Source organism: Pyrenophora tritici-repentis, chromosome 8, assembly GCF_003171515.1.
Source record: "Pyrenophora tritici-repentis strain M4 chromosome 8, whole genome shotgun sequence".
In the NCBI taxonomy this organism is placed as follows: Eukaryota; Fungi; Ascomycota; class Dothideomycetes; order Pleosporales; family Pleosporaceae; genus Pyrenophora; species Pyrenophora tritici-repentis.
The window spans coordinates 295,683-319,798 of NC_089397.1; the positions used below are offsets into that span (position 1 = coordinate 295,683).

The 24,116-nt window shown below is 53.4% G+C and overlaps 9 protein-coding genes across 9 annotated transcripts; 5 read left to right on the forward strand and 4 right to left on the reverse strand.

Moving 5' to 3' along the window:
• Positions 1-589: 589 nt before the first annotated feature.
• PtrM4_135750 (Sds3 multi-domain protein) lies at positions 590-2,761 on the reverse strand (the record flags this gene model as incomplete). The annotated part of the gene is made up of 3 exons (XM_001938351.2): positions 590-1,222; positions 1,276-1,762; positions 1,815-2,761. The coding sequence occupies 3 exons, from the start codon at positions 2,759-2,761 to the stop codon at positions 590-592; spliced, it is 2,067 nt and encodes a 688-aa protein (XP_001938386.2).
• A 300-nt stretch (positions 2,762-3,061) lies between these two features.
• PtrM4_135760 (uncharacterized protein) lies at positions 3,062-3,841 on the reverse strand (the record flags this gene model as incomplete). Its single annotated transcript, XM_066109270.1, has 1 exon — positions 3,062-3,841. The coding sequence occupies one exon, from the start codon at positions 3,839-3,841 to the stop codon at positions 3,062-3,064; it is 780 nt and encodes a 259-aa protein (XP_065960192.1).
• An 810-nt stretch (positions 3,842-4,651) lies between these two features.
• On the forward strand, positions 4,652-5,419 carry PtrM4_135770 (RNA-binding protein (RRM domain); the record flags this gene model as incomplete). Its single annotated transcript, XM_001938350.2, has 1 exon — positions 4,652-5,419. One exon carries the CDS (start codon positions 4,652-4,654, stop codon positions 5,417-5,419), a length of 768 nt encoding a protein of 255 aa, XP_001938385.2.
• Positions 5,420-10,788: 5,369 nt separating this feature from the next.
• Positions 10,789-14,597, forward strand: PtrM4_135780 (HAP2, CCAAT-binding factor, subunit B; the record flags this gene model as incomplete). The annotated part of the gene is made up of 3 exons (XM_066109271.1): positions 10,789-11,455; positions 12,661-13,933; positions 14,369-14,597. 3 exons carry the CDS (start codon positions 10,789-10,791, stop codon positions 14,595-14,597), a joined length of 2,169 nt encoding a protein of 722 aa, XP_065960193.1.
• A 27-nt stretch (positions 14,598-14,624) lies between these two features.
• PtrM4_135790 (uncharacterized protein) lies at positions 14,625-14,888 on the forward strand (the record flags this gene model as incomplete). The annotated part of the gene is made up of 1 exon (XM_066109272.1): positions 14,625-14,888. The coding sequence occupies one exon, from the start codon at positions 14,625-14,627 to the stop codon at positions 14,886-14,888; it is 264 nt and encodes an 87-aa protein (XP_065960194.1).
• Positions 14,889-15,582: 694 nt separating this feature from the next.
• On the forward strand, positions 15,583-18,269 carry PtrM4_135800 (uncharacterized protein; the record flags this gene model as incomplete). Its single annotated transcript, XM_066109273.1, has 2 exons — positions 15,583-18,193; positions 18,244-18,269. 2 exons carry the CDS (start codon positions 15,583-15,585, stop codon positions 18,267-18,269), a joined length of 2,637 nt encoding a protein of 878 aa, XP_065960195.1.
• Positions 18,270-20,616: 2,347 nt separating this feature from the next.
• Positions 20,617-21,200, forward strand: PtrM4_135810 (uncharacterized protein; the record flags this gene model as incomplete). The annotated part of the gene is made up of 3 exons (XM_001938345.2): positions 20,617-20,672; positions 20,865-21,002; positions 21,113-21,200. 3 exons carry the CDS (start codon positions 20,617-20,619, stop codon positions 21,198-21,200), a joined length of 282 nt encoding a protein of 93 aa, XP_001938380.1.
• Positions 21,201-21,912: 712 nt separating this feature from the next.
• Positions 21,913-22,576, reverse strand: PtrM4_135820 (uncharacterized protein; the record flags this gene model as incomplete). Its single annotated transcript, XM_066109274.1, has 3 exons — positions 21,913-21,916; positions 21,981-22,349; positions 22,416-22,576. The coding sequence occupies 3 exons, from the start codon at positions 22,574-22,576 to the stop codon at positions 21,913-21,915; spliced, it is 534 nt and encodes a 177-aa protein (XP_065960196.1).
• Positions 22,577-23,205: 629 nt separating this feature from the next.
• Positions 23,206-24,094, reverse strand: PtrM4_135830 (uncharacterized protein; the record flags this gene model as incomplete). Its single annotated transcript, XM_066109275.1, has 2 exons — positions 23,206-23,818; positions 23,871-24,094. 2 exons carry the CDS (start codon positions 24,092-24,094, stop codon positions 23,206-23,208), a joined length of 837 nt encoding a protein of 278 aa, XP_065960197.1.
• Between the last annotated feature and the right edge of the window lie 22 nt (positions 24,095-24,116).

Consider the following 24,116-nt stretch of genomic DNA (forward strand, 5'->3'; position numbering starts at 1 on the left):
ATACACACCACTGCAGTCAAATCCACCCCTGTAGACATCATCCTCATCATAAACACACCTATATTCAAGCAGGCCACCTCTAACACACCAACCACCCTCACTCATCTAAGCTATGCACACAGAACCTCTGTACATCTGCAACAGAGAAAGAAGAGAAAAGAAAAGGAGGACGGAGATGATACAACCCCGCGTGTATAATGAATGAAAGACAAAACGCCCAGCTCAAGACAAGACAAGACAGAGAGTATCAGAATCAAGAGTCCAAAAAATACAGAACCCATAAATATGGGATTATACCTCCCAACATCATGTCATACATACATTCGCAATATGGATATTGGCCCTTAAGTCTCCACCATGTGACCCATTCGCCATTGGTTCCCCCCCCCCCCCCTGTGTTTTTGATATGCAAGAAGATGAAAAAAAAAACAGGACGCCGACCCGATGTGAATAAAAGCTTCAGCTTCAGCTTTGTTGTAAGAGCAAGGCAGATATGTGCTCGACGCACAAACGCAAAGGTAGTAAAACAAGATTTGAAGAACACAACATTGCTGGAAAAGTGACAAGCAAGACGTCTTGTCCACAAGCGTCACCGTCCGAATAAACCGCTACCGACGCTGATTGTGCCCAGGCCACTGCGTTGGGGCAGTGGCGGTCGTGCCGCGTCTGGACGACTACCTGCACCTGGTGGACCACTTGGTGGAGGGGGGTTTGATCCTGCGTTTAGGGGTCGCATGTTGTTGCCAACCCAACGGGGACCACCCTGTTCGTGAGGTATGTCCATGTGCTGTGCTGCGGGACTTGACATCATTCCATAAGTTTCTCTGCTCAGGACGCTCATGTTGCGAGGGTCGGAGCCCGGGCCGTCTGCATAATTCGAGTGATCAGACGCGCGCTTCATCTGCATTACTGGCGAGTCCGCGTCACCTAGCATGCCGTGGTTGTGAGTATTTGACGATGGAGGGTTCGAGTTTGCTTCAATTGTGGAAGCTGAGCCGTTGGGGGCGGTAAGATCGACCATACGACGCTGACCGGCTGGAGTCTGATAGCTAGGCAAACGTGAAGGCCCTGGGGGATATCGACCCTCTTGATGTGAAGGATGCCGTGGGTTGGCCCATGGGGTGCTCTCTATGAATTGCTCTTCGGCAGCTACCTCGTCCGCCGTGGTGGTCCTATTGTAGGTACGGAAGGAAGGAGGCGGCACCGGGACACGCGTGGCAATCTGCACCGCCAGATCAGCTGCTAGTTCTCTAGCAGGTGCGTTCAGCCACTTACCTTCATTGCTCGAAGATCGTCATCGATTTCCGACGGCCTCGCGGCACTGATATCTGGTGCGGCGGGGAAGCCAACGTACTTGGCCACACCTGATAAGACAGAAACCTCAAGGTTGTATGCTGCTTGGTGTCTGATCTGATCTGACCGCTTCCCTGGTAATTTGACCATGTAGTTCGTCTCGTCACAGCCAAGCTGTCGTCGTCCGCGCTGTAATTCGAAGACTCGCTGGTTGCAATCTTCGAGGATCTCTTCCCGAACGTGTCGCACCGTTTGGAAGAACTGGCTGTGCAGCTGATGCCGTTCTGCCGTTGTTATAATGTCGAGGTTCTTCTGCTTGTATTCCAGCAACGTCGTCTCGTATGCGATCTTGTCGGCGCGCCGATCGTCTATGCACTTGATCATGGCAACGTACTCAGGATGTACGCAATTGGGCTGTTTGAGCATCTCAAGCTCGCGTTCGAGCTGTGCTATTTGCTCGTCACACAACCTGATAACAATCAGCAGCTGTTTCAGCATGCCACAGCATGGCAAAGACTTACTTCTCCCGGAAGAGCTTAAACTTTTTCTCAATCTTGTTGAGTTCGTCAATAGCCATCTTCTTCTTTGTGACCTCCTCGTCCATCAGAGCACTGTCTTCTTCGTCATGCTCACCCTCGGCTTCAGGCTCGTGTGCCTCAGTGGCCGCGAAAGGCTCTGCATAAGCATAGCTAGCGTCTTCTGTCTTTCGCTTCCCTCTTCTACCGCCTTTTCTCGGTTTTGTGTGTTTTGCAACGGTCGCCATCTCATTGACAGTTTGGGCTGCAATGTTGGCCTGCCGCTCCTCGAGTTCGTGTTCTTCGCGCGCAAGTGCAGAAAGATGCTCTTCTGCATGATTCAGCTCTTCTTCAGCGTCCATCTGCCCTTGCCGGTTAGCTGCTGCATCGGCTAGACCATCAAGCGCTGAGCTCTTTGCAGTTTTACTTCGCTTGCGCAATGGCTCCTCTTCTTGTTCGTCCTGAATGCTTCGATCGGGGCTGGCTCGCTTTCTTTCCTTTCCCAAGTATTCTAGATTGGCGGCCTCCGAAGCCGCGATGAGTGAGAGCGAATGTAAAGGGTTTTCCGCTGCGTCCGCGTCTCCCATGGTGACGTCTTCTGCTATGCCAGATGGGGTAGCTGGTGCAGAATCATCCTGCTCGATCGTTTTCGAGTGCGCTAGCTTGCTGGGCGTTCTTGTGTATGCTGGCTCCGACAACAAAGACGTTTCGGTGTCTGCCCGCGCGATCTTGCGAGGCGTGTTCTCTAGTCGCTCGGTTTCGGCCTCGGAGTCATCTTCGTCAAGCCTTGTGGTTGGCCTCGGAGTTGGCTCAGATTGGTCGTCTGAGGCGTCTCCCAGCTCGCTCAAGCTACTAGAACCGTTGTCTGCAACATCGTCGAAGCCATTAGGAGCGTGATCGGTCAGAGGTGGCTCGGTGATCACAGTAGTGGAGGCTGTCATTGTAGACAGCATCGTGGCGGCGATTGCTTCGGATTCTTGGTCAGGCGGCGCCTGTGTTTTGGTTGGCGCGGATTGGGGGGAGGGGGTGGCTGCAGATGAGGGGTTAGGTAAGTCTGTGGAGAGTGTTGAAATGGTGTCTGTGAGAATAGGTTAGATTTGGAGTACGTTGAGACGGATCGTGCGAGAGGACGTGGTGAGTGGGCGATGTTCGCGACTCCGCCGTCGCCTCTGTTGACGCAAAGAACGACGGTCTCTCGACAGCCCCAGGCGCAACCCAGGACACGGAAAAGGCTATATCGCTTATCGAATTTACTAAAAAAGTGGTATGACGTACTGGCTGGTTGCGCGACGGCGTCCCCGGTGTCGGAAGCTGTTCGTGATGTGCTCCGTCTTGTCTGCTGGGGCGCGCTCATAGTGCGCCCACGCCGAATAATGCGTCAAGTCGTGTCCAATGTCGTGGATAGCGGTAGCAGGTGATATAGATAAGGCGTGCGATGCAACAGCAAGACTGTACGAGGGCGTAGGCACCGGGTCTTGTGAGCGGTCAAAAACGCTCGTGCTGGTGTGGAGGACGCGGGCGCCGAGGGTGAGAGAGCGTGTGGGGATGAATTTGGCAGGAGCGAACGGGTGCAGCTCCGTCAGGTTTGGCCGTTTCTGTTGCAAACGCTGGACAGCGACTCGCATGAGCGTTGTGGTGGTGAATGCGGAGGACAGCTCGGTCGAGATGGTGTAAACTGCGCTCAGAAGCGGGTCGACGGCCGGGAGAGGCCCTGAGTGTCTTGCGAATGACCGCACCGTGTGAGAGCGGGCGGTGAAGATTCTGCCACCTGCACCCCGAACCGGGCCTAGCGTCATACAGAGGCTCCGTCTCCACCAAAACTTTTCGACGAGCTTGCTTGCCAGCAATAGCGCAATTGTCGCAATGGGTAAATCAAAGGACAAACGCTCTGCCAAAACAGAGTCGCCCAAGAAGAGCGAAAAGGCAGACAAGTCATTTATCAAAGTCGACAAGAAGGCGTTTGACCCTACGCTAGCATCGCTGTTTGCGACCAGTGTGCGTTTTTGGCCGCCATAATTATCCAGTTGAGGCATGAATACTGACAGCGTGTTCAGGCCGGGCCCGTTCAAGCACCCCCCAAATCACGATACCAAGCACGTGTGCAAGAGCAGTCTAAGAAAAACTCAAACGAGGACAAGGTCGCCCAAGATGCAAACGATGCAGAACTAAGTTCGGCGTCGGAGAGTTTGCCCTCTGATGACGACGATGAAGAAGAGGAGGATGACGAGGAAATTTCCGACGCTAGCGACGACGCATCTGCCGACGAAGATAAAGATGAAGATGAAGACGAAGAGGAAGATGAGTCTGAGAACGAGGCGGCTCTAGCGAAGCTACGTGAATCAGCGCTGAAGGGTGCACAAGAGAAGTCAAAGAAGCGCAAGCGGGGCGACAAGGAGGAGATTGAAGATGCATACTTGCGGAAGCTAGCTCGTGAAGAGGAGAAGGAGGAAGAGCAAAGGCAAAAGAAGCGCAAGACCAACGAAGACTCAGAAGACTCAGATGCGGACTCGGACTCAGAAGACGAAGCAGAAGAGGCAGACGACGGCGAGGATGACGAAACCGAGGAGAACTTCACAATCCCCAAGCACGAGTCTCTCACAGAAGCGACGGATGGAAACGCATCAGAGGTGGAAAAGGCATCCCGCACAGTCTTCCTAGGCAACGTATCTATCGAATGCATCAACTCCAAGCCGGCCGAAAAGGCACTCAAGAAGCACCTCGAGTCCTTCATCCCCGATCTCGCCGACAACACTCCTCCGCACAAGATCGAATCAATACGATTCCGCTCCACCGCCTTTGGCAGCTCGCTCCCCAAGCGCGCCGCTTTCGCAAAGAAGGAAATCATGGAAGCAACCACAAAGAGCACAAACGCATACGCAGTCTATACTACAAAAGTCGCCGCCAGAGAAGCCGTCAAACGCCTCAACGGCTCCGTTCTCCTCAACCGCCACTTGCACGTCGACTCGGTCGCCCACCCCACAAAAGTCGACCACCGCCGCTGCGTCTTCGTCGGCAACCTCCCCTTTGTCGACGACGAATCGCAAACGCCCACAGTCGAGGGCGACAAGCCCAAATCCAAGAAACCCGCCTCAGACATTGAAGAAGGCCTCTGGGTGCAATTTGCAAAATGCGGCAAAGTCGAGAGCGTACGCGTAGTCCGCGATGCAAAGACACGCGTAGGCAAGGGCTTCGCCTACGTCCAGTTTGTAGACGAAAACGGCGTCGAAGCTGCCTTGCAGCTCAACGAGCAAAAGTTTCCCCCCATGCTCCCGCGTAAACTACGCATCACACGTTGCAAGGCGGAGAAGAAGAAGGATAAGCCTAGGGGTCCACCGCCATCGTCGTCGAAATCACAAAGAGGCAATGGTAAAGCGGGTTATGCGCCAAAGTTGACAGAAGAGCAAAAGTCGCTGCAGGGTCGTGCGCGATCTATGCTGGGTAAGGTGGCAAAGGCGCAAACCAAGGAAGGCTTTGTGTTTGAGGGTCATCGCGCGAGTGAGAGGCAGGGTAAGAGTGGGCTCAAGTTCAAGGGTAGCGGTGGGAAGAAGAAGGGACCTAATGGGCGGAAGAGTAGGAGTGCGGGGTGGAAGAAGAGCGGCGGGAAGAAGTGAGATGTCTAGTCGAGGGGTTGTTGAGCATAAAAAATTGTCGGATGCACAGGGAGTGGTGCGTCGTATGGCATGGGCATACTATCCAGTCGCGATATGCTCAATTACTTACGTACCCTCCTAAGACCCTTCTCTTCCTTTTGCACATGACTCACCTTTTTGTTCTTCCCTACAACGGACTTTGCTAACGTAGTCTTCCGCTCTCACATGTGTACTTAGCATAATTCCAAGGGGTCACGAGTACATCATCACGCTCCACAAACCCATCCCAACAAAACCATCCGACACGCGCCCTTTGACCCTACCACACACTCAATTTTAAATATTCATCTGACACCAAAACATAAGCACCGCACATACATTCTCCGGCAGATGGCCGACAACCAAAACATAGCCACCCGCCGTCTCACAACCACCCTCAGATAGATTAAAAATCCAAAGCAAACTACTTACGCACGGCAGCTACAACCCCAGCCAGGGCAGATCTGCCGCCCCGGAGCTCGATACTCGGAACGAAACGCTGCCTAGTCAGCATCCCTGAGGCCAGATTCATCAGTGGAAACCGATGAGTTTTGCATGGGCGGGATAAACGGGGTCTAGGGAATTTGATTAATGCCGTGTCTAGCTTGACTTGGTCCGGTTCGTCGGGTCTAAAAAACCACGACCGTTTTTTTATTGCTCTGGGAATGGTAGGGATGGTGTCTGCGGCGATGCGGATGGAAAAACAAGTTGCCAATACTTACATGTGACAATTATTATATACCATTACCTACAATGGGAACAATGACTTACAATGTAAGCAACACGTTTCAGGCGCTTACACAAGCTTTCTGGTGCTGGTGCAAGACGTGGCGAGTAGGTAAGTGTACGTCGACACACCAAAACGACTACCAGTGTCGAAAGATCCGGGGGATCTACGTCCAAGCAAAACTTTAATCGCACATCGACAGATTATTCTCGTGGAATATGCAGCATAGTCAACATGAAACGGACATGCTGATCTACCGTAACCGAAACTTCACCCATGCTCAGTATACTGTAGTAACAGTTTCATCCAGGGTGGCCTGACGTTGGCGATGAGGCCCGACCCGAAGAGGAAGGCCTGATGACATTGATAATCTGAAGCATCCAAGGTTCTGTTAATCCCGATATCCACCCGCTGCCGTGAGGTGGGTAGAGGTCACAAGCGGTAGATGCTCTGACACATACTCCGAGGCTGCACTCGGAGGACGGAGGTGGCTGGCATCCGTGGGAATACAGCAAATACGCATGTGGTGACCATGCTGGACGCGTGGGGAAGGGAACATGTCAGCGGAAGATGTAACCTAAACAGATTAATGCGACAAGCAGAGATAAGTAAAAGTTTGGTACACTGCGACATAGGGCTGGTAGGTAGATAGCTAGCCGAGCTGCATCGTCACCGTTCTGGTACTTGGGATCGCGTGTCGGGCAGGCGCCGCCATGGCAAAAGTGAGGCATTTGATTGCCTGTGAAACCCTTGTCGATGCCGACTTTGCACTTGCCGAGCGCAATGGATTTGCAGACGTTGCAGTGTGTGTCGCGATATGTAACCCCCTTGCAGCGTGGTGGTTGCCTTCTAGATGACTGCCCAGTTCAGCCGGCGGAGTCAGCACGTGTTTGGTGAAAGGGCCGGGTTTTGTTACTTGACCGACGCGGGCGAACCATTGCCGTGGGTCATGGAGGCAGCGAGTGTGGCACGGAACATGTCGGTGGCTGCAAGCTGGTCTGGACTTGAGATGCATAGACCAGACAGGATTGTGCAGTTGTGCAGACGAACAGGCAAAGGTGGGAATCCAGCAGTTACTTTCTTTTCTCTTTTGTGGCAGGAGCACGCGCCTTGGCCGATGAGGGCAGCGCTAGTATGGCGATCACCCCCAGCATTGACGCCGCAGCGGATCGGGCGGAGTCAGACGTGAGCTGTGAGCACCTGGGCTTGCACTCGCCTTGTGCTCGTCGTTGTACAGCAGATTGTGACGCCGGTGCACGTACAGGTGGAGCGATTCAGGCTGGGAAGCCATGGGATAGCAGACGTGATTATGAGCTATGCCCACGTGGTGGCACACGGCCAGCACCTCCTCTGAGACGCGGGCGAGACAACAGCCGGGCCAATGGACACGGCAGTGACGAGTAGTCGCAGCTGAGCGCGAAACAGTCAGACGGCGCGTCGCGAGGCGGCCAAAAGCTGAGTGAAGCTGCGGCGACCAAGGCCGGCGGCGGCATCTGCGGAAGGGTACCTGCGTAGAGCACAGCACTGTGCGGTCTAGCAAACAGGAGGGTCTTCGCAGACGACGCTGGGACACATACGTGGCCTGGCCATGAGGTTGAGAGTTTGGTTAAGAAACCTGCCCTGAATTTGTCATGCCACTACTCCCGGTATGGTGGTGGTGGTGTTGTTGAGCGCTTCCCTGGAAGCGTCCGCCCGCAGGCTACGGATCAGCCGTCTGGGGGCGGAGCAATTTCAGCGCCACGGACCAATCCCAGCCAGGTGCCAGGACGTGGAAGCGCGCCCGTTGGCTACGCGCCCAATCAATTGCGCGCTGTGCGACTGTGATTAGCCTGGGCAGTGGAATGCCACCATGTCCGACAGCAGCCAGCGATTCAAGACGCAAGAGTCGTGGGCGGGCGGGGACGGAAGGCGCGATGGATCATCATGGCCATGGGATGGATCATGGATGAATGGGAGACATGGACAGGGCGAGGGGGAAAGTCGACTCGCAAGCGACGACGCCCCCAAGCTCAAGCTCAAGCTCAGGCTCACACCGCTGCTGCCCGCCTTTTGCTTCTGCGCACGTCATCGCCGCCGCGGACCTTCGGCCTTGACCGGGCGGTCCAACCCCGCGCGCGCTGAGTTGCGACGCGGCTATCAAGAGATAATCTGCACAGTCAGATGGAAGACGCGCAATTCAAGAGAGCAAGAGCGATGTGCAGAGCTTCGATGACGCGCCCCGTGTGCAAGAATCAGGACAACAACGTGTAGGCAAGAATTGGGCGGGCGCGCCGTGTGAATGGCCCGCTCGTGCTGGTGACGCGCAAAATGCACCTCTCTGCTCGGCTCCCATTGGATGAACCCTGCCGTTTACTAGCGTGCCTTCCGCTTTTCGCGCGAATAGAAAGCCCCGCCAGTCGCTCCTTCCTCAAATCAAACCTTTGCTTCCTCCATTCTCCAATCATCCTGCCTGCACCACCACGGCTATCTTAGTTAGCTGTCGCATCGGCCATCCCATCACGAGTCTTTGCACCACGACGCGCTCGTGGTTCAAAGTACATCAAGTAACCGCAAAGCACAGCCTGGGCGCCTCCACAGTGCCTGCAGCGAGCCCGCCAGAGCGTACCGCCTGGTATTCTGAGAGCAGAGAGCCTGTCCTGGCAGCCTGCGCCTGCGCCTGCTAGCTTCCTAGCCTCGTAGCCCTTCTAAGCCGTCCCTACCCCGACGTGAGACAAGACCAACGTCCTGCCTTGCTCCCTCCAGCAAATCAACGCGACTCGCGAAACCTCCAACCACAGACCACGCTCATCCATCACGGGATCGCATCTTGCTGCGAGAACCCCAAGCACATCGGTAAGTCAACCCTATCGTCGCGCCCTGATCTGCCCCAATCCAGTTTTATTTTCGCCGCCTCCACCATTGTCTGTGTGTGCGTGCGTGCCTGTGTGTCTTTGTTGCCGACGATGCAACTTTTGCACAAGACGATGGCGGCGGCGCATGCTGCTCGGCACTTGCCCGCTGCATACTGTTGCGACCAACATAGTCGTCGCCGCACTGCACCAGTCATTTCTTGAATATAGACACGACGCTCTCTTCTGTCTCTCTCTCAAAACACCTAGGCTGGTTGCATCTGCATGTCCTCTGCCGCTGCACAGCGTCGCGCCTCACATCTCCACTCTTCATGGCCATGGGCTGACCGCGCATTAGATAAGGCATCACACATCTCACCTAGTAGCTACCGTCTTGTAACGCGCATTCTGCCCGCTACTTGCACCACGCTGCTGCCACAACTGTCAGCTGCGCACGCCAATATATACCTGCGCACTCGCTGGTCGCCCCAGGCTTTAGAGCCGCAAAGATTACCAGCCTACCTGGTCATCGCGACGGCGCAACTACTGACGATACGCGCAATTACGACGTGCATGTGCCGTGCTGCCGCTGGATTAAAGTCGGTAAGTGCCCTCACCGTCATGCATGCACGCACCTGCATTGCCAGCGCATCACCTCCAATCGCCCACACGCCAGCACATGCCACCCTCGACATCCTCCAATTGCTCCAGCATCCGCGTCTTGAACTAGCTGACGATTACTCTTAGCAGTGTAGACAGACTTCTGCTGATTTCCTGACTGGTGAATACCTGCAACGGCTCTTTCCCCACTACGGCGCGGCCCTCTAGAGTGCGTCTTCATCCTCGACAGGACTCTCTGCCTACGGTACGAGTGCACAGCCCCCAGCATTCAATTGCGACCGTTGCGCCTCAAGTCTCGAGGCTAAGCCTAAGCTCTAGCGATTTCGCCTCAGCTAAGCGTGGCCATTGACAACGCATCAACCTTCGGCCCTGCCGCGACGTGACCCAGCCTGCCTGTGCTGCGCGCCCTGAAACAGTGATCCACTCGATATCTCGCCTCTGACCAGCAAACAAGCCCCAGGAGAAGCATTCTTTAACCATCTATCCACTACGAGAAGCTACATTGATCCGCAAAAGCACCAAGACGACTCACCCGGCCTCCTTCCGGACTGTACACGCCATTGGTCTACCACTATCATCTCATCTCCAGGCTACCATTCTAGTCGCGTCAGCCCCTCGAATCGCACGCGATTCCTCTGCGCCCGACTCCCCAATCACCTCACTCGGTACTGCAAACCCATCTACGTCTCAGATCAGACGCAGAATAACCCGCGCCTGTACTCAGGAGTGGCGCTTCTGGGGTAATACTCAAGACGACCAGCCGCCTCCATAGGCGCGTCTCTGTCAAACCAGCATCTTGTATCCCAAATATATCCATCATGACCGACTACGCGCAGTTCCAACAATCCCACCACGGGCATGCTCCCTCGCACATCCAGAACTATGGAAGTGCGCAGAGTCCCACGGGCGGAAACCCATCAATAACTTCGCCTTCACAGCAGATGCAGCAGTTCCAGCAGACATCACCCATACTACCCTCGCAAGGCTACGGCCATGGCGGTGCTCCGCATCCACAGCACCCCCAGCAACATCACCAGATGAACTTCCCTCAGCAGCAGTACATGGCAAACATGCAAAACCCATATATGCCGTCGCAGCAGCAACAGCATCAGCAGGCAGCAGCACTGGCCACAGCAGCAGCGGCGGGCCCAGCAGGATACTATGATCAGTCCGCCATGCCCGGCCAACTAGCCCAGGACCCCCGAGCATCTCCACGCATGTCTGTGTCTCAGATGAAGCCCGATGGACGTGTTCCGCCGCGTTCCCCGACAAATGTCACAAACGCCATGAACAACACACTTCCGTCGCAAGTTCAAATGACCCCCACTCAGATGCAACAACGGCGAATGAGTACCCAGATCAGCAGCCCTGCCATGCATCACCCCCAGCCTGTCATGAACCAAGGCCCTAGACCTTCTGTGTCCGTTCCCCCACAGATGGCCCAGCAGGCCCAGCACCAACAGTCGCCAGAGCTTGTGTCTGGAGGACCGCAAGCCGAGGAAGCCCCTCTATACGTGAATGCCAAGCAGTTCCACCGCATCTTGAAGAGGCGTCTGGCAAGGCAAAAACTCGAGGACGCACTGCGGCTGACGTCCAAGGGCCGTAAGCCATATCTGCATGAGTCGAGGCACAACCACGCCATGCGCCGTCCGCGTGGTCCCGGTGGTCGCTTCCTGACCGCCGAGGAGGTGGCTGCCATGGATAACGCAGCAAAGGGGGAAGGTGAAGACGGTAACAAGGAGAACGCGTCAATGCCCACCAAGCCCACTAGTGGCGGACCCAAGCGCAAGGCATCTACTACTCAGCTCAAGGGAACCCCGACACACAAGAAGAACAAGGCCGGTGCGGTTCAGCGACACAGCACAAGCGAGGACGATGAAGAGGAAGAGGACGACGACGTTGAAGATGACGCTTAGGCATCGTTTCTCTGCGGCTTGTCCTCTCCTCGACCTTCTACCACCACATGTTATTTAATTTCGACCATTCATATTTTCGAGACCCCCCTTTCGATTCACGATTTACGAAGCGAGTGCTTTTGGGACACCCGGTTGGCTTCTGCATGTTACCCTTGTTGTCAAACACTGACACATTCACACACACAAATTGTCTTACCAAATGACTGGGTGGAATTTCGGATACACACGGCGGGCCGGTCGGAGCATACGGCACTCACCTCTTCACGGAGCGCAGTTGGATCTTGGGAGTTTTGTTGTTATATTCCTTCTTCTTCTTCTTCTCTTCTTCTTCATTTGTCCGCGGACTTGTGGACTTTGTATACTTTTCTTTGCCTCCGTTCTCTGTCACGACTGAATACCCCCACACTCGCTCATGGCTTGGCGAGGATACCCACACCGCTGGCCAGGAGAGCCAGCGGTTATACTAGAGGGTCTTCCTTCATCGGACGAAAATCTATACCACACGCTTGTTTGTTCAAACTATGAATCTGACTTGGCATGTGTTCCCTTGTTGGTGACGTTCCGAGTGGCACCCGCGGCTTGCGAGTACAATGTCAAGGGTCACCTCAGCCCTATACGTGATATAATGTGACATGTCGCATATCCCATCACACTAAATGTGCTACCAAGCTGTCACTCAGCTGTCAATATCTGCTTGTGTTCCCGGTTGACAGTTGCAGTTTCGGCGCTGCGACGTACATGACATGCGTCCAGTCGGCCGCTAGGCTTGTGCCGTCAGAAGTCGCCGACCTCGTGATATGGGTTGATGGGTCTGGTATGCGTGATGGTCTGATGGTTTTAGGAAGGTGCCGGTGTGGCTTAGTAAGAATTGGAGTCTCCACAATAGTACATTGATCATTGTTAGGTAATTGGGTGCGGAATGGTGCTTCGGCGAGATCTGCACTTCAAAGTGCGGATCCACTGCACCGGCTATGTAAAGTGTTTTCAAGTGTGTAACCACGGGACGATAAGCATGTTCTGGCTCCTTCTGTGTGCAGCCTACATTATGAGTTCTCCGTCGTACATTGTTCCCATCCCTCCTTCATCACATCGGCGACGAAATGGCGAAAGGTGCAGCTAGCCAATGCTCAGCAGATGAGTCGATCCGGGAAGTACGGGACGACGAACAAGACGCAATTATCCATGAAGAAAGAGAAGACATTGAAGAACAATGGCGCAACAGCGTTCGCCTAAAGGTTGACCTTCGCCTTTGCAGCATCGCTGGTCTACTATGCTCGCTAAATCTACTGGATAGCGGAGTCATCTCCAGCGCATCCGTCACCTCAATGCTCAGCGACCTAGAGCTAGATGTCGGCAACCGATACTCCGTCTCCATCTTCATCTTCACAATCGCTAGTATCGCTTTTCAGCTACCGTCGACGATTGCGGTTCGGACGTTTGGGCCGCGGATCTGGTTCGCCTTTATTACCTTTTGTTTTGGTGTCATCACGATTGGCACTGCATTTGTAAAAACATGGCGACAGATGATTGTAATGCGAATCTTGCTTGGTATCGCCATGTCAGGCATCTATCCAGGCTTGACGTACCTCATCTCGACGTGGTATACGCGCAAAGAGCAGCAACTCCGGTTTGCACTCATGCAAAGCGGAGAAATTGTTGTCCTGGCTACGGGCGGTATCGTCAACTTCGGGCTGAACCAGCTGGACAGCAAGGTCCTCAAGGGATGGCAGTTGATGTTCATCTTTCAGGGAAGCATCACAGCTTTCATCGGTATCTTAACCTACTGGTGGATGGTGGACTTCCCAGAACACGCACATCGATCGTTTTACTTCCTCACACCGGATGAAAGCGCCCTGGCCGCCTCGCGCATTGAGAAGGATCGTGGCGATGTCACAGCCGAGGGCTTTTCTTGGTCCAAAATCTTTGTTCATGCCAAAGATCCAAAGATTTACGGGTTCTGCACTCTCTACTTCCTCCAGAACGTGGTTTCGACATCCCTGGGTTACTTCCTCCCCATCATACTTCAAGGTGGCATGGGATTCAGCTCCAACAAGTCCATTCTGCTGGCTGCGCCACCATACTATTACGCGGTGCTTCCAGCTATCCTGTCTTCACTGGTGGGCGATAAGTTCCAATTGAGAGGGCCAGTCATCGTGTTCAACAGTGTGTGCTTGATTGTGGGATTCTGCATGTTGGGCTTTTCGGACCAGGTTACGGTCAGGTACATTGGAACATTCCTTGCTACCGGAGCATATGTCGCCAATTGGGCCGGCATGGCTACATACCAAGCCAACAACATCGTTGGGCAGTGGAAGAGGGTATTTACGGCGGCCGTCGTGACAGCATTCAATGGGGCCGGTGGCATTGCCGGGAGCTTTATCGTGAGACAGCAGGAAAGCCCAAGGTATATGACGGCAGTATGGATCAGCATAGGCAGTCATATCATGATCATTGGGCTCATCGGGATATTTTCGGTGCATTTCTACTTGGCGAACAAAAGCCAGAGTAAAGGGAAGCGGGTGTTGGAAGGCAGGGAAGGGTTCCGATTTACTTTTTGAACGTGTATGCAGCAGTTGTAAAGCTTCCATCACCAATATCAAATATATTACACATTCACTCTATGATCATGTTATGACGCGCTATAGCGCGAAAATCGGACAGGCCATGCATGGATGCCAATGTTGCAGCAGAACTCATCTGACTGGGATGAAGGCGGGTTGACGTCGATGTGGGGACTTGGCTGGGCGAGGCGGATTCAATGCTGGCTCGTGCTGGGCGGCTCACGACGGTCGTCAACCAACTCGATCGATTTCACCTCCTTCGGCTGAGGCAACATCAGCATCCCCGCTTTCTCGCCGACCGTCTTCACCAACCTCTATATCGCATCACGTGGCCTTCTGGATCGCCCGCTGCTGGCCGCCGATTTGGTCGCGTCAAGCAGCTTCCCCTGTTCAGCTGGCCCCTCGAACGGCAACAGCACCCCCGTGAACCTCCGCCGAGCTTATGCGCATCGCCCCGGACTCTGCACACGCAACATCAACTTCCGACGCTCTGTATACGCTTTTTGAGGGTGCGCCGCGCCTTTGATTGCGACAATGGTGTTCCTGGGTATCTACCGCGCTCTCTACGACTATGAGCCCCAGGGCAGCAATGAAATCGCCCTGACCGAGGGCGATATCTTGATGGTCCTGGAGAAGTCGACGGATGATGACTGGTGGAAGGCCAAGAAGAAGGGACGCGAGGAGGATGAAGAAGAGCCCGAGGGCCTGATTCCCAACAACTACATCGAAGAGGTAAGCCGCTGCCTACCTGGCCTGTTGCATCCTCAGCTTGGCTGCATGCCATGGTTGCACCATTGACCCTCCTGTACAGGCCGCTCCCATTGCACAAGCAAAGGCGCTGTTCGATTATGACCGCCAGACGGACGAAGAGCTCTCGTTCAAGGAAGACGCCCTCCTGGATGTGTACGATACCACGGATCCCGACTGGACCTTGGTAGGCGTCGAGACCGACTATGGCTTTGCGCCCGCAAACTACATTGAGCTCATTGAGGGCGGAGCCGCCGCAGCTGCACCAGCGTTGCCCTCGCCAGCCATGCCGACTCGCCCGCCAATGCCTGTAGCCAGGGACTCTTTCGACGACGACGACGACGACCAACCGCCCACCCCAGACAGCCCTCCCAAGCCGAGCCCTGCTGCTGCCCTGGCTGGCATCATCCAGAAGAAGTCACAGGAAGCGGCGCCGCGGTCAACTATTTCTCCCCCACCCAACGTCAGTGCGCCCGCGCGGCGACGTGTACAGTTTACCCCGGAGGAATCCGACGAGGAGGCTCCCGCGCCCCGTATTCCCCATCGACCCGCTTCTCCCCCCACTCAGTATGCGCGTACGCGGTCACCGTCACCTCCCGTCAGATCGCCTCCAGCTCGAAGCGTTACATTCGATCAATATGATCCTCCCAATAGCGAAGATCAGCCCCAGACACCCAGATCGGGCTCGGGATACCATCTTTACAATATTTACGAATACATCACACAGCCGGGCAAGAACAAGAAAATGCCAATGACCCTGGGCATCAATATCCCCAAGGGAATGATTATGATTGCGCCAGAGAAGTCGCGCGATGGGCCGCAGCAGGAATGGAGTGCAGACAAAATGGAGTACTACTCGCAAGAGGGCAAGCACATCTTCATGGAACTGAAGCAGCCGAGTAAAAGCGTAGACTTCCACTGCGGGGCCAAGGACACTGCATCGGAAATCATGTTCGCTCTCGGTGAGCTTGCAGGAGCTGCCAAGGGCGCCGGACTGCGCGAGGTTCTCGCTGCTGGATCGGGGAGTTCCAACGTGCAGAAGAAGGGTGTCATGCTATTTGATTTCATGGCTCAGGGCGACGACGAGGTCACGGTGGGTCTCGGTGATGAGATTCTGATTCTCGACGATTCGGCTAGCGATGAGTGGTGGAAAGTCAGGCGGCTGAAAAACGGCAAGGAGGGTGTCGTACCAGCTAACTACGTCGAGATCACAGAAACCGTCCCCATACATGCTCCTGCAGCTACCATCGCCCGATCGGGAACGAATGCTGGTCGATCCATCGTGGAACAGAATAGACGGGAAGAAGAAGAGCTTGCTCGTCAGGCCTCTCGAAAAAAGAGGCCAGAAAGTGAGGCAAGGAACGATCAGGTAGGCCCTGGCCTGCACTTGCCTTCGCGTAACTCTAGCCTTATGAAAACAAATATTGACCATCGTCGTACTTCACAGAGATCAAGCAAGCGCGAAAGCTCCTCCAAAGATTCGGGCGCAAAGTCCTCGTCCAAGCCAAGTCAGTATACCAATATCTCGCTGCTCGAATTCCTCAAGTCTGAACCGATTGCTGACTCGAGTGCGCCAGACTCCGCCAAAGTCCGCACGTGGACCGATCGATCCGGCTCCTTCAAAGTCGAAGCAGAGTTTATTCTCATCAAGGATGGCAAGATTCATTTGCACAAGATCAATGGTGTCAAGATTGCAGTACCCGTAACGAAAATGTCGGTGGAAGACCTCGAATACGTCGAGCGCGTCACGGGCGAATCCTTGGATGATGATAAACCGCTGTCCGACCTGAAGAGGAAGAGCAGCATGGCGCCGCGTGCAAAGGACTCAAGATCACCAACCGGAATATCGCTTGAGAAGAAGCCTGAGTACGACTGGTTCGACTTCTTCTTGAAGTGTGGTGTCAATCCTCAGATCTGTGAACGCTACGCACGAGCGTTTTCCAAGGATGAAATGACCGAGGAAAACATTCCAGATATCAATGCGAGTGTGCTGCGTACATTGGGACTCAAAGAGGGTGATATCCTTCGGGTGATGAAGCATTTGGACACACAATTTGGGCGGGACAAGCGAAGTGTCAATTTTGCTGAAGAAGGCGGCGAAGGCGCTTCGGGTGGATTGTTCTCTGGACCAGGAGGTGCGCTCCGGAACAACACTCGCAAGGGACGTCCTGCACCTCCTGTCGAGACGAACGACGTGGTAGACCCGAAGGCGTTTGAGAAGAAGACTGAGGATGCCAGCAAGAAACCTGCAGAGGGCGCATCTGACTCGGACAAGAAGGCCAACGGGTTCGATGACAACGCTTGGGACGTCAAGCCATCCAAGTCTGCTCCAACATCTCCACCAACAACAACTGTCACCCCGCCTGCTGCGAAACCGCCTCAGTTGACTGGTTCCATGAACGATTTGTCTTTGTTGGACATGCCAGCCCTGAAACCAGACGAGATTGCTCAACCCCCACCGCCTGCACCGGCTCCACAACCAGCCCAAGCTCCTCAACAACCTCCTGCTCCTGCTCAGCAGCCACAGCCAACCGGTGCTACTCCAACTTTGTTTGAACAGGTCGCAGCAATCAAGGCTTTGACTCAACCTCAGAACATGGGTCCACCACGTATGCGACCACAAGCTCCTCAGCAGCAGAATCCTGGTGGACTTATTGCACCACCACCGCAGAGGTCTTCTTCTGCCCCAATGAACCCACAGCAAAGTGCCTTTGCCCCTCCACCGCTGCAACCTCAACTTACTGGCTACAACCCCAACATGATGGCTCAGAACGGCCAGCAGAACATGCAAGGCATGCCACCAATGCAGCAGCAGATGACAGGTTTCCCGCAACAGAATGGGGGGTTCGGTTTCCAACAGAATGGTATGATGCCACAGCCCACTGGCTACAACCCAATGTCGCCACCACCGCAGCAGCCTATGCAAACTGGATATGCTCAGTTTCAACAGCCGCAACCAACAGGCTTTCAGCAACCTATGCAAACGGGGTTCCAACAGCCCCAGCACTTCACACAAGGCTTTGGCAATGGCAGTCCGTTTGCCGACCCACCACGAGCACCCTTCCAGCCACTCCAAGCTCAACCCACGGGCTACAACTCATTCCAGCCATCACCTCTTAACCCTCAAGCGACCGGTGTCAACCGTTTCTTGCCCCCAGCTCTTGCACCTCAGCCAACAGGGTACATGTCGAGCCAAAGCCCACCACCAATACCGCCAATGCCACCAATGCCGAACATGGCTGCACAACCACTGGTGCCTCAGAAGACCGGTCCACCTCCCAGCGTCAAATTTGGTGTACAGCCAGCGAAGAAGTTGGTGGCTCAGCCAACAGGGAAGGCGAGCCTCGCCAATGCTAGTAAGTACAGTCGTTGCTCCTGGATACATATATGTCTAACAATGTATCAGCACCTCAAAACCCCTTTGGTTTCTAAGCCTCATCATTTGCAGAAAGCTATCCCCTATTGCCCTGTTGGCTAGATCAGGGCAAGACTCAATTAAACTACCTTGCATTGCTGTTTTGTTGCAAGCATGTATGTACATGTAAAATCACTGGTGCACACAACTCTTTGGCTTTTATCGTTTTGGTGTGCGAAAAGATTTTTTCTGGGACTGAAAGGTGGAATGGGGGGCGCTTCCATTTGGCATTGTTTGTTGTTTGTTGTTGTTTGTCAATAATTAGCACACACACTTACGTACTTATCTTCTTACCACATTTTATACTTTTTTTCACTTCTATTTTTATTTTGCTACATTGGCGTTGTTGTTGGTGTTGCGATTCTCTCCCCTTTGGTATTCGTTGGTGCAAGTTTTGATATAACATCTGCATCCTCATTATTCGCATTATTAGGTAGGGCCGAAAGTTGGTGTTTCTACATAGGTACAGTACATAGAAGTTTTGGCTGCGCTGCGTAACCAGCCTGCCCTTCTTCTTCTATCGGTCCGGTTCTGCGATCTTCGTTTGGGACCGGACCGAAGCGAAGCGATGGAGGGGCTGCGTATGTACACGTGTGAGGTAGGATTTTGGTTGTGTTTGCGTGTTGCGCGGGTGGCTGAGCAGTGCAGCCAGCAAGCTAGCTAGTAAAGTGAAGGAAGGATTTACGGTAGACGGGATGGATGTATGGATGTGGGGATGTGGTGGTCTAGGTGGGTGGCGTTGGTGGGTTTGTTGACCATGTATGTATGTATGTATGTATGTATGTATGTATGTGTGTAGAGAAATAAGAATCGGGGGTGAAATTTTAGGAAGGAAGATTTCTGGTCGTTTTTTTTAGAGAGTTCTGTACAGATTGTTTAGCGAAGGTATAGACGAGACGAGACAGAGGGAGTAGTAGGGGGAAGTGTGTATATGTATCCAAAAGAACAAGCCGTGTTGGAAAGGGAATGCGTTAGATCTATGGATTCTGGTTCTTTCTATGCCTGTGCTTGTGCTTGTGCTTGTGCTTGTGCTTGTGCTTGTGCTTGTGCTTGTGCTTGTACTGTTTGTGCGTGATAAAGTCTCATGTAAATGTATGTGGTGTTTGTGTATGTGGTACTCGTAGAGTTGAAGGGTATTAGACACAAGCTAACAATAAATCAATATTATTGGAAACCTGTGATTAACCGGATTTTTAATACCGCGATTATTAGATGGCGCGAAACCAAGCAGGCTACGAATGCCTGAGGTTTTGACGCAAAACACACTCGAGACCAAGCCTTTGCCAAGAAAAGCTTAGCTGACGATGGGTCGGTGTTTGGGAGGGGCGTGTGTGTGGCTTGTCGTATGACATGTTGCTACAGGCCCGAAGCTGGTCTGTGCCCAGTTCTAGAAATGGAAGGAAATTGAAATACGTAGACAAGGGCTAAACCTAACCAGCTGGCGCGCATATCAACACGAAAGAGGAGGGTAGGAGAGCGCGCAAGGTTTCGTGGCTGACGGTGCAGGGCTAAGTAAGAACCAAGTTACCTCACAAGCCTTGCATGTGCTTGCTTGCACAGCTGAGGTACACGCGTAGATGACAAGACGACGGAACAGAATGACAAGTAACGGCAAGTGGCGCAGCCTAGTGAAAAAAAGATCTTATGCCAACACAACAACCGGGCCGGCACTACTTGCGTATGTGCTTTGTGGCGATGAAGGTCGCGATGACGGAACTGCGGATCTTTTACGATCTGAGGTCGGCTTATTCACACCAATCATGCGCACGCGTATGCCATGGTGACCCGTCAAGGCAGGGGGCTGGAGGGGTATGCGTGTGTGTGTGCGTTTTGTGGCTCAGGGCTAGAATTCATTGGGACCGATATGTGTGATGCGTGATGCATCTCGTGAGCGGGAAAGTAAGTCAGCCCAGCTTCCGTGGCTTTTAAAGAGAGGACCTGCATCCTCTAGGCGGGCTTTTTCGTATCTTTTTACCCCACTTTACCTCAGCCCCAGCTGGTTCTTAACGTCGAGTTCATTGTCGTTTCTATATATTTGCGCGTGCCGCCTGCAAAGACAAATTCTGTACTGTGTTTTCACAACACCAACGACGACAAACCCGACCCGAGCGCCGCCACACACACACACCGGACCACGCCACTAAGCCGCGCACGTGCAAGCTCCTGGGCGCGTAAAGCTTAATACTTGTTTCCGGTCCTCCCTCCGCCAGCGACGAACAAGAAACCAATTTACCTTTTTCTCACCCGCCGTCCTCGCACACAACGTAGGATCGATTAATCAAAGTCGCGCATTACCTTCAATCGCACCTTCCGGCGACAACGAGATAACCTTTTTGCGCAAAAGGAAGACTATACCCAGCTACAATGTCGAACCAAGGCTACTACCAAGGCGGTGGCGCTCCTCAGTACCCACAGCAATCGTATGTATATCCTTTGCCTGCCTCACCAGCCACAACTGCTGTTCCCATCGCAAGTTTTTTTGTTGTCGCGAAAGTATGCGCAATCGCAATCGCAATCTTTTGTGATTGTTTTGCTTGCTTGCGTCGCGATGACCCAATGCGCAGACCTTGCCTTCTTCATAAAACAGTGATACTAATACGTTGTTCTTTTAGCTACGGACCGCCTCAGGGCCAATACGGCGCGCCTCCCCCACAACAACAGATGTACTATGGTCCTCCGCAGGGACAGGGACAGTATCAGCAGGCTCCGCCACCAAAGCAGAAGAAGGATAGGGGATGTTTGGCTGCTTGGTGAGTTTGTCTCTTATTTACAGAGAGTTGGTGGAGCGTCCGCCTACGAGATATATAGGGCGGGCGCATATATTTATGGTAATTAGCACAAACGCTAACGTGATATTTAGCTTGGCCACGCTGTGCTGTTGCTTCGTCTGTGAGGAGGGATGCGAGTGCTGCGCTGATTGCTGCGAGTGCGCGGCTGAGTGCTGTTAGATGGGTTGATCGGGGGTAGGGAAAGTTTGCGGTTTTGGAGGAAATTGCTGAGAGCAAGGGTGGTGGTTTGGCATGATTGTTTACTTTGTTGCTGGTTTCCTTTTTTCTTTGCACGATTATACCTGGCCGCTAGTGGTCTCTCTCATTTCCTATGCTGTCTATGGAATTCATGTCATGACCACTGTTTGAACCTGCTCAGTACGAGGTTGTCTTCTTTCTCATTTGATGTGTCGTATCTGCTACGTACTGCTAACTCCCAAAACTAGCAGGGATTTTGGTGTAAACGCCATTACTCCAAAATACCCGCAAACCGAACTCCTCCCAGTAAAAGATTCCACGCCGACTTTTTTGTCCAACCCGCTGACATACATCCCCCATTACTCCAGCTTGGCCTCCACCTCTGTCTCATAATGACACGGCCCCTTCATCATCACCCTATCCTTATCAAGGTCCCACCGCAAATGCCTCGAATAATTCTCCCAAACACCCCCCGTCGTCACCCGTGGAAACAAGACCATCAACCCACTCTCAACATCCTTCCTCCTCGCCTCCTTCCTCCACTTCTCCCCCTCCTCCTCCTCTTCCTTCCACCGGATCGACATCCCTAAATCCAGCACCTTCAAACCTGGAAACAAACTCGTAAACGTTGGCCTCTTCTTCCAGTAATACCGATCAATATAATGCGGCATTGGCGCCAGACTCGCTATCGCACTCATCTGCACCGCGCTCCGCTGATCCAACCACAAGTCCAGCGCAGAATACTGATTCCGATTCGTGTACTTGCCCACGTTCTTGATGAGCGCGTGTTCCGAATCGCAGAATTTGAAGTGGTTGAGCGTGTATGGCAGGATCGCTGTTTCGGCATAGAGTTGCCGGCACACTTGCGGGAGGCACAAAGCGGGTAGGGTGTCGTTTGGGTGCGCACGGCGGAAGGGTGTTCCGTGAGGGAGCATGATGGTAACCATGCGGTAGCTGTGTTGGGTGGTTTTGCGGTATACGGTACCTAGGACTGTTTCGTGGGTGTGCGTCGCGCGCGCGTTGTAGGCGCTGATGTAAATGTCGTAGTCGCCTATTGCGTACTCAAAGATTTTGTTGCGGACTTCTGCGGGGAGTGAGAGAAGGCGGGATTGAGTGGCGTTGAGTGACATGCTGTATTGTGTGTTAGTACTTTGTAACTTTTGGTCGCGCGAGAAAAATGGGGACTGGGTTTCTTACAGCACTTTGAATCGGGCAGGTGCGCTCATCAAGTCAAGTTTGCCGTTTCGGTACTTTTTGTATGTCCATTGTTTTTTGGTCACCTTGCATTTGCTTCCTATAGTCTTCTTGATCGCTGGCTTTTCGGTCGCTGGCTTTGGGTCGGTTTTTTTGTACGCCATGGTGAAACTTTATGCAGTTGGGGGGAAGAGTGCAGGCTACAGTGGGCAGATTATGGGAAGTATTTGTAGTACTAGGCTGCGCATTCTAAAATGCTCTAGTGCGTAAAGCCTGCCGAGTAAAGGTAGAAGCGGGTGGTTCGGAATCTACCACTCCGGTTTGGTCAGTCGGGTGGGTCATTTGCTCAGTGGGGACCAGATTTGAGAGGTGTGACATAATCGCGAGAGTGAAAGTACGGAGTCACAGTAAGTAACATTTGGGTCACCTTTCAACCCATGGTTCAGAAGTAAGTTACATAATTATATTAGAAAAGTGAAATGAAAGCTAAAGTGGAGCGGATATCTGCAGATAGCGAAAGGGATCCAGAGACCCGAAGTCAAATCTCTCCGCTTGCAAGTGCCCCATCCGATTATGTTCAACCCCAGTAACCCATTATTATTGGCATGTTGCCCTTCTAAAGTCAAGCCCACTCATTTGCATTAGTATGTTGGGAGAAGCATTCTCCGTTGGAATCGTGAGGGATACTAATGAGTATCCAGTTCCTGCAGCACATGTGTGCCTCATCGCAGCTAGTGTCTTCGAATAACATCCAGCCTCCAGATAACAATCTCTCATCCACGCCATATGTTTCTCAACGGAAGTGGAGGGACAGGTAGTTGCTCGAGCATCCACCATACCACTCCACCTCGACACCGGTGCCTTCCTTCTCTTTCACAAAGTCGACTACGCGCTGCTTCGCATCTTCAAGCGGCTCTTTCTGGCTGCTCGAGTAGATATGCTGGGCGTTATGAGCGGCCATGATATGCACTCCAATGCGCTTGATCCTCGGGAAGGTTTGGCAAAATAGCTTTCGGGCTCCTGTGATGTAGAGACGAAAGTACGCAACCGTGACGTCAACTGAGGTAATCAAGCGTCGCTGGCCAAGTGCGCGATCCCTGATGAAGGTATCCATGGCATCCTGGTCATCGAAGCTGAAGGTGTTGAGCGTGTACACCATGGCTGCTGCTTCGACATACATCTGGCGGCAGACGGCCGGAACAGCATACTTGGGCTTGACGAAACCGGAGGTGGTGACTTCCAAAGGGCTCGAAACGTGGGTGAGCTCGGTGGATATCCAGTTGTGGGTAGCGTAGTCCGTATTGCACAGTTCAATCTGGTGGTAGCCCACGGCATACTCCCAGATCTTGGTGCGGATCTCGCCTGGAAGACGGAGGAGCGGGGACTCATTGGAGTTGTGTTTGGCGCTGCTGCAAGTTAGCGTTTGGGTTGCGCACTGGAAGCAGTCGCTACACATACATCTTCATCGATTCCGATCGAGCAGCGATCGCGGTATTCAGTAGCCCATTTCGATGAAGAAGCTTCTGTCGTGAGGTCTTGTGGGGGGTCACTCCTTTCTTCTGCTTCTTGATCACCTTGGTGCGCTTGTCAGGGATCTTGGAACCGCGATCCATCGCAGAGCGCTTGTTGAACCGAGATCCTGAACCCGTCGCAGAGTGCTTATTGGACTGAGAAGAACCCATGATGCAGTGCTGTAGTCGCTGC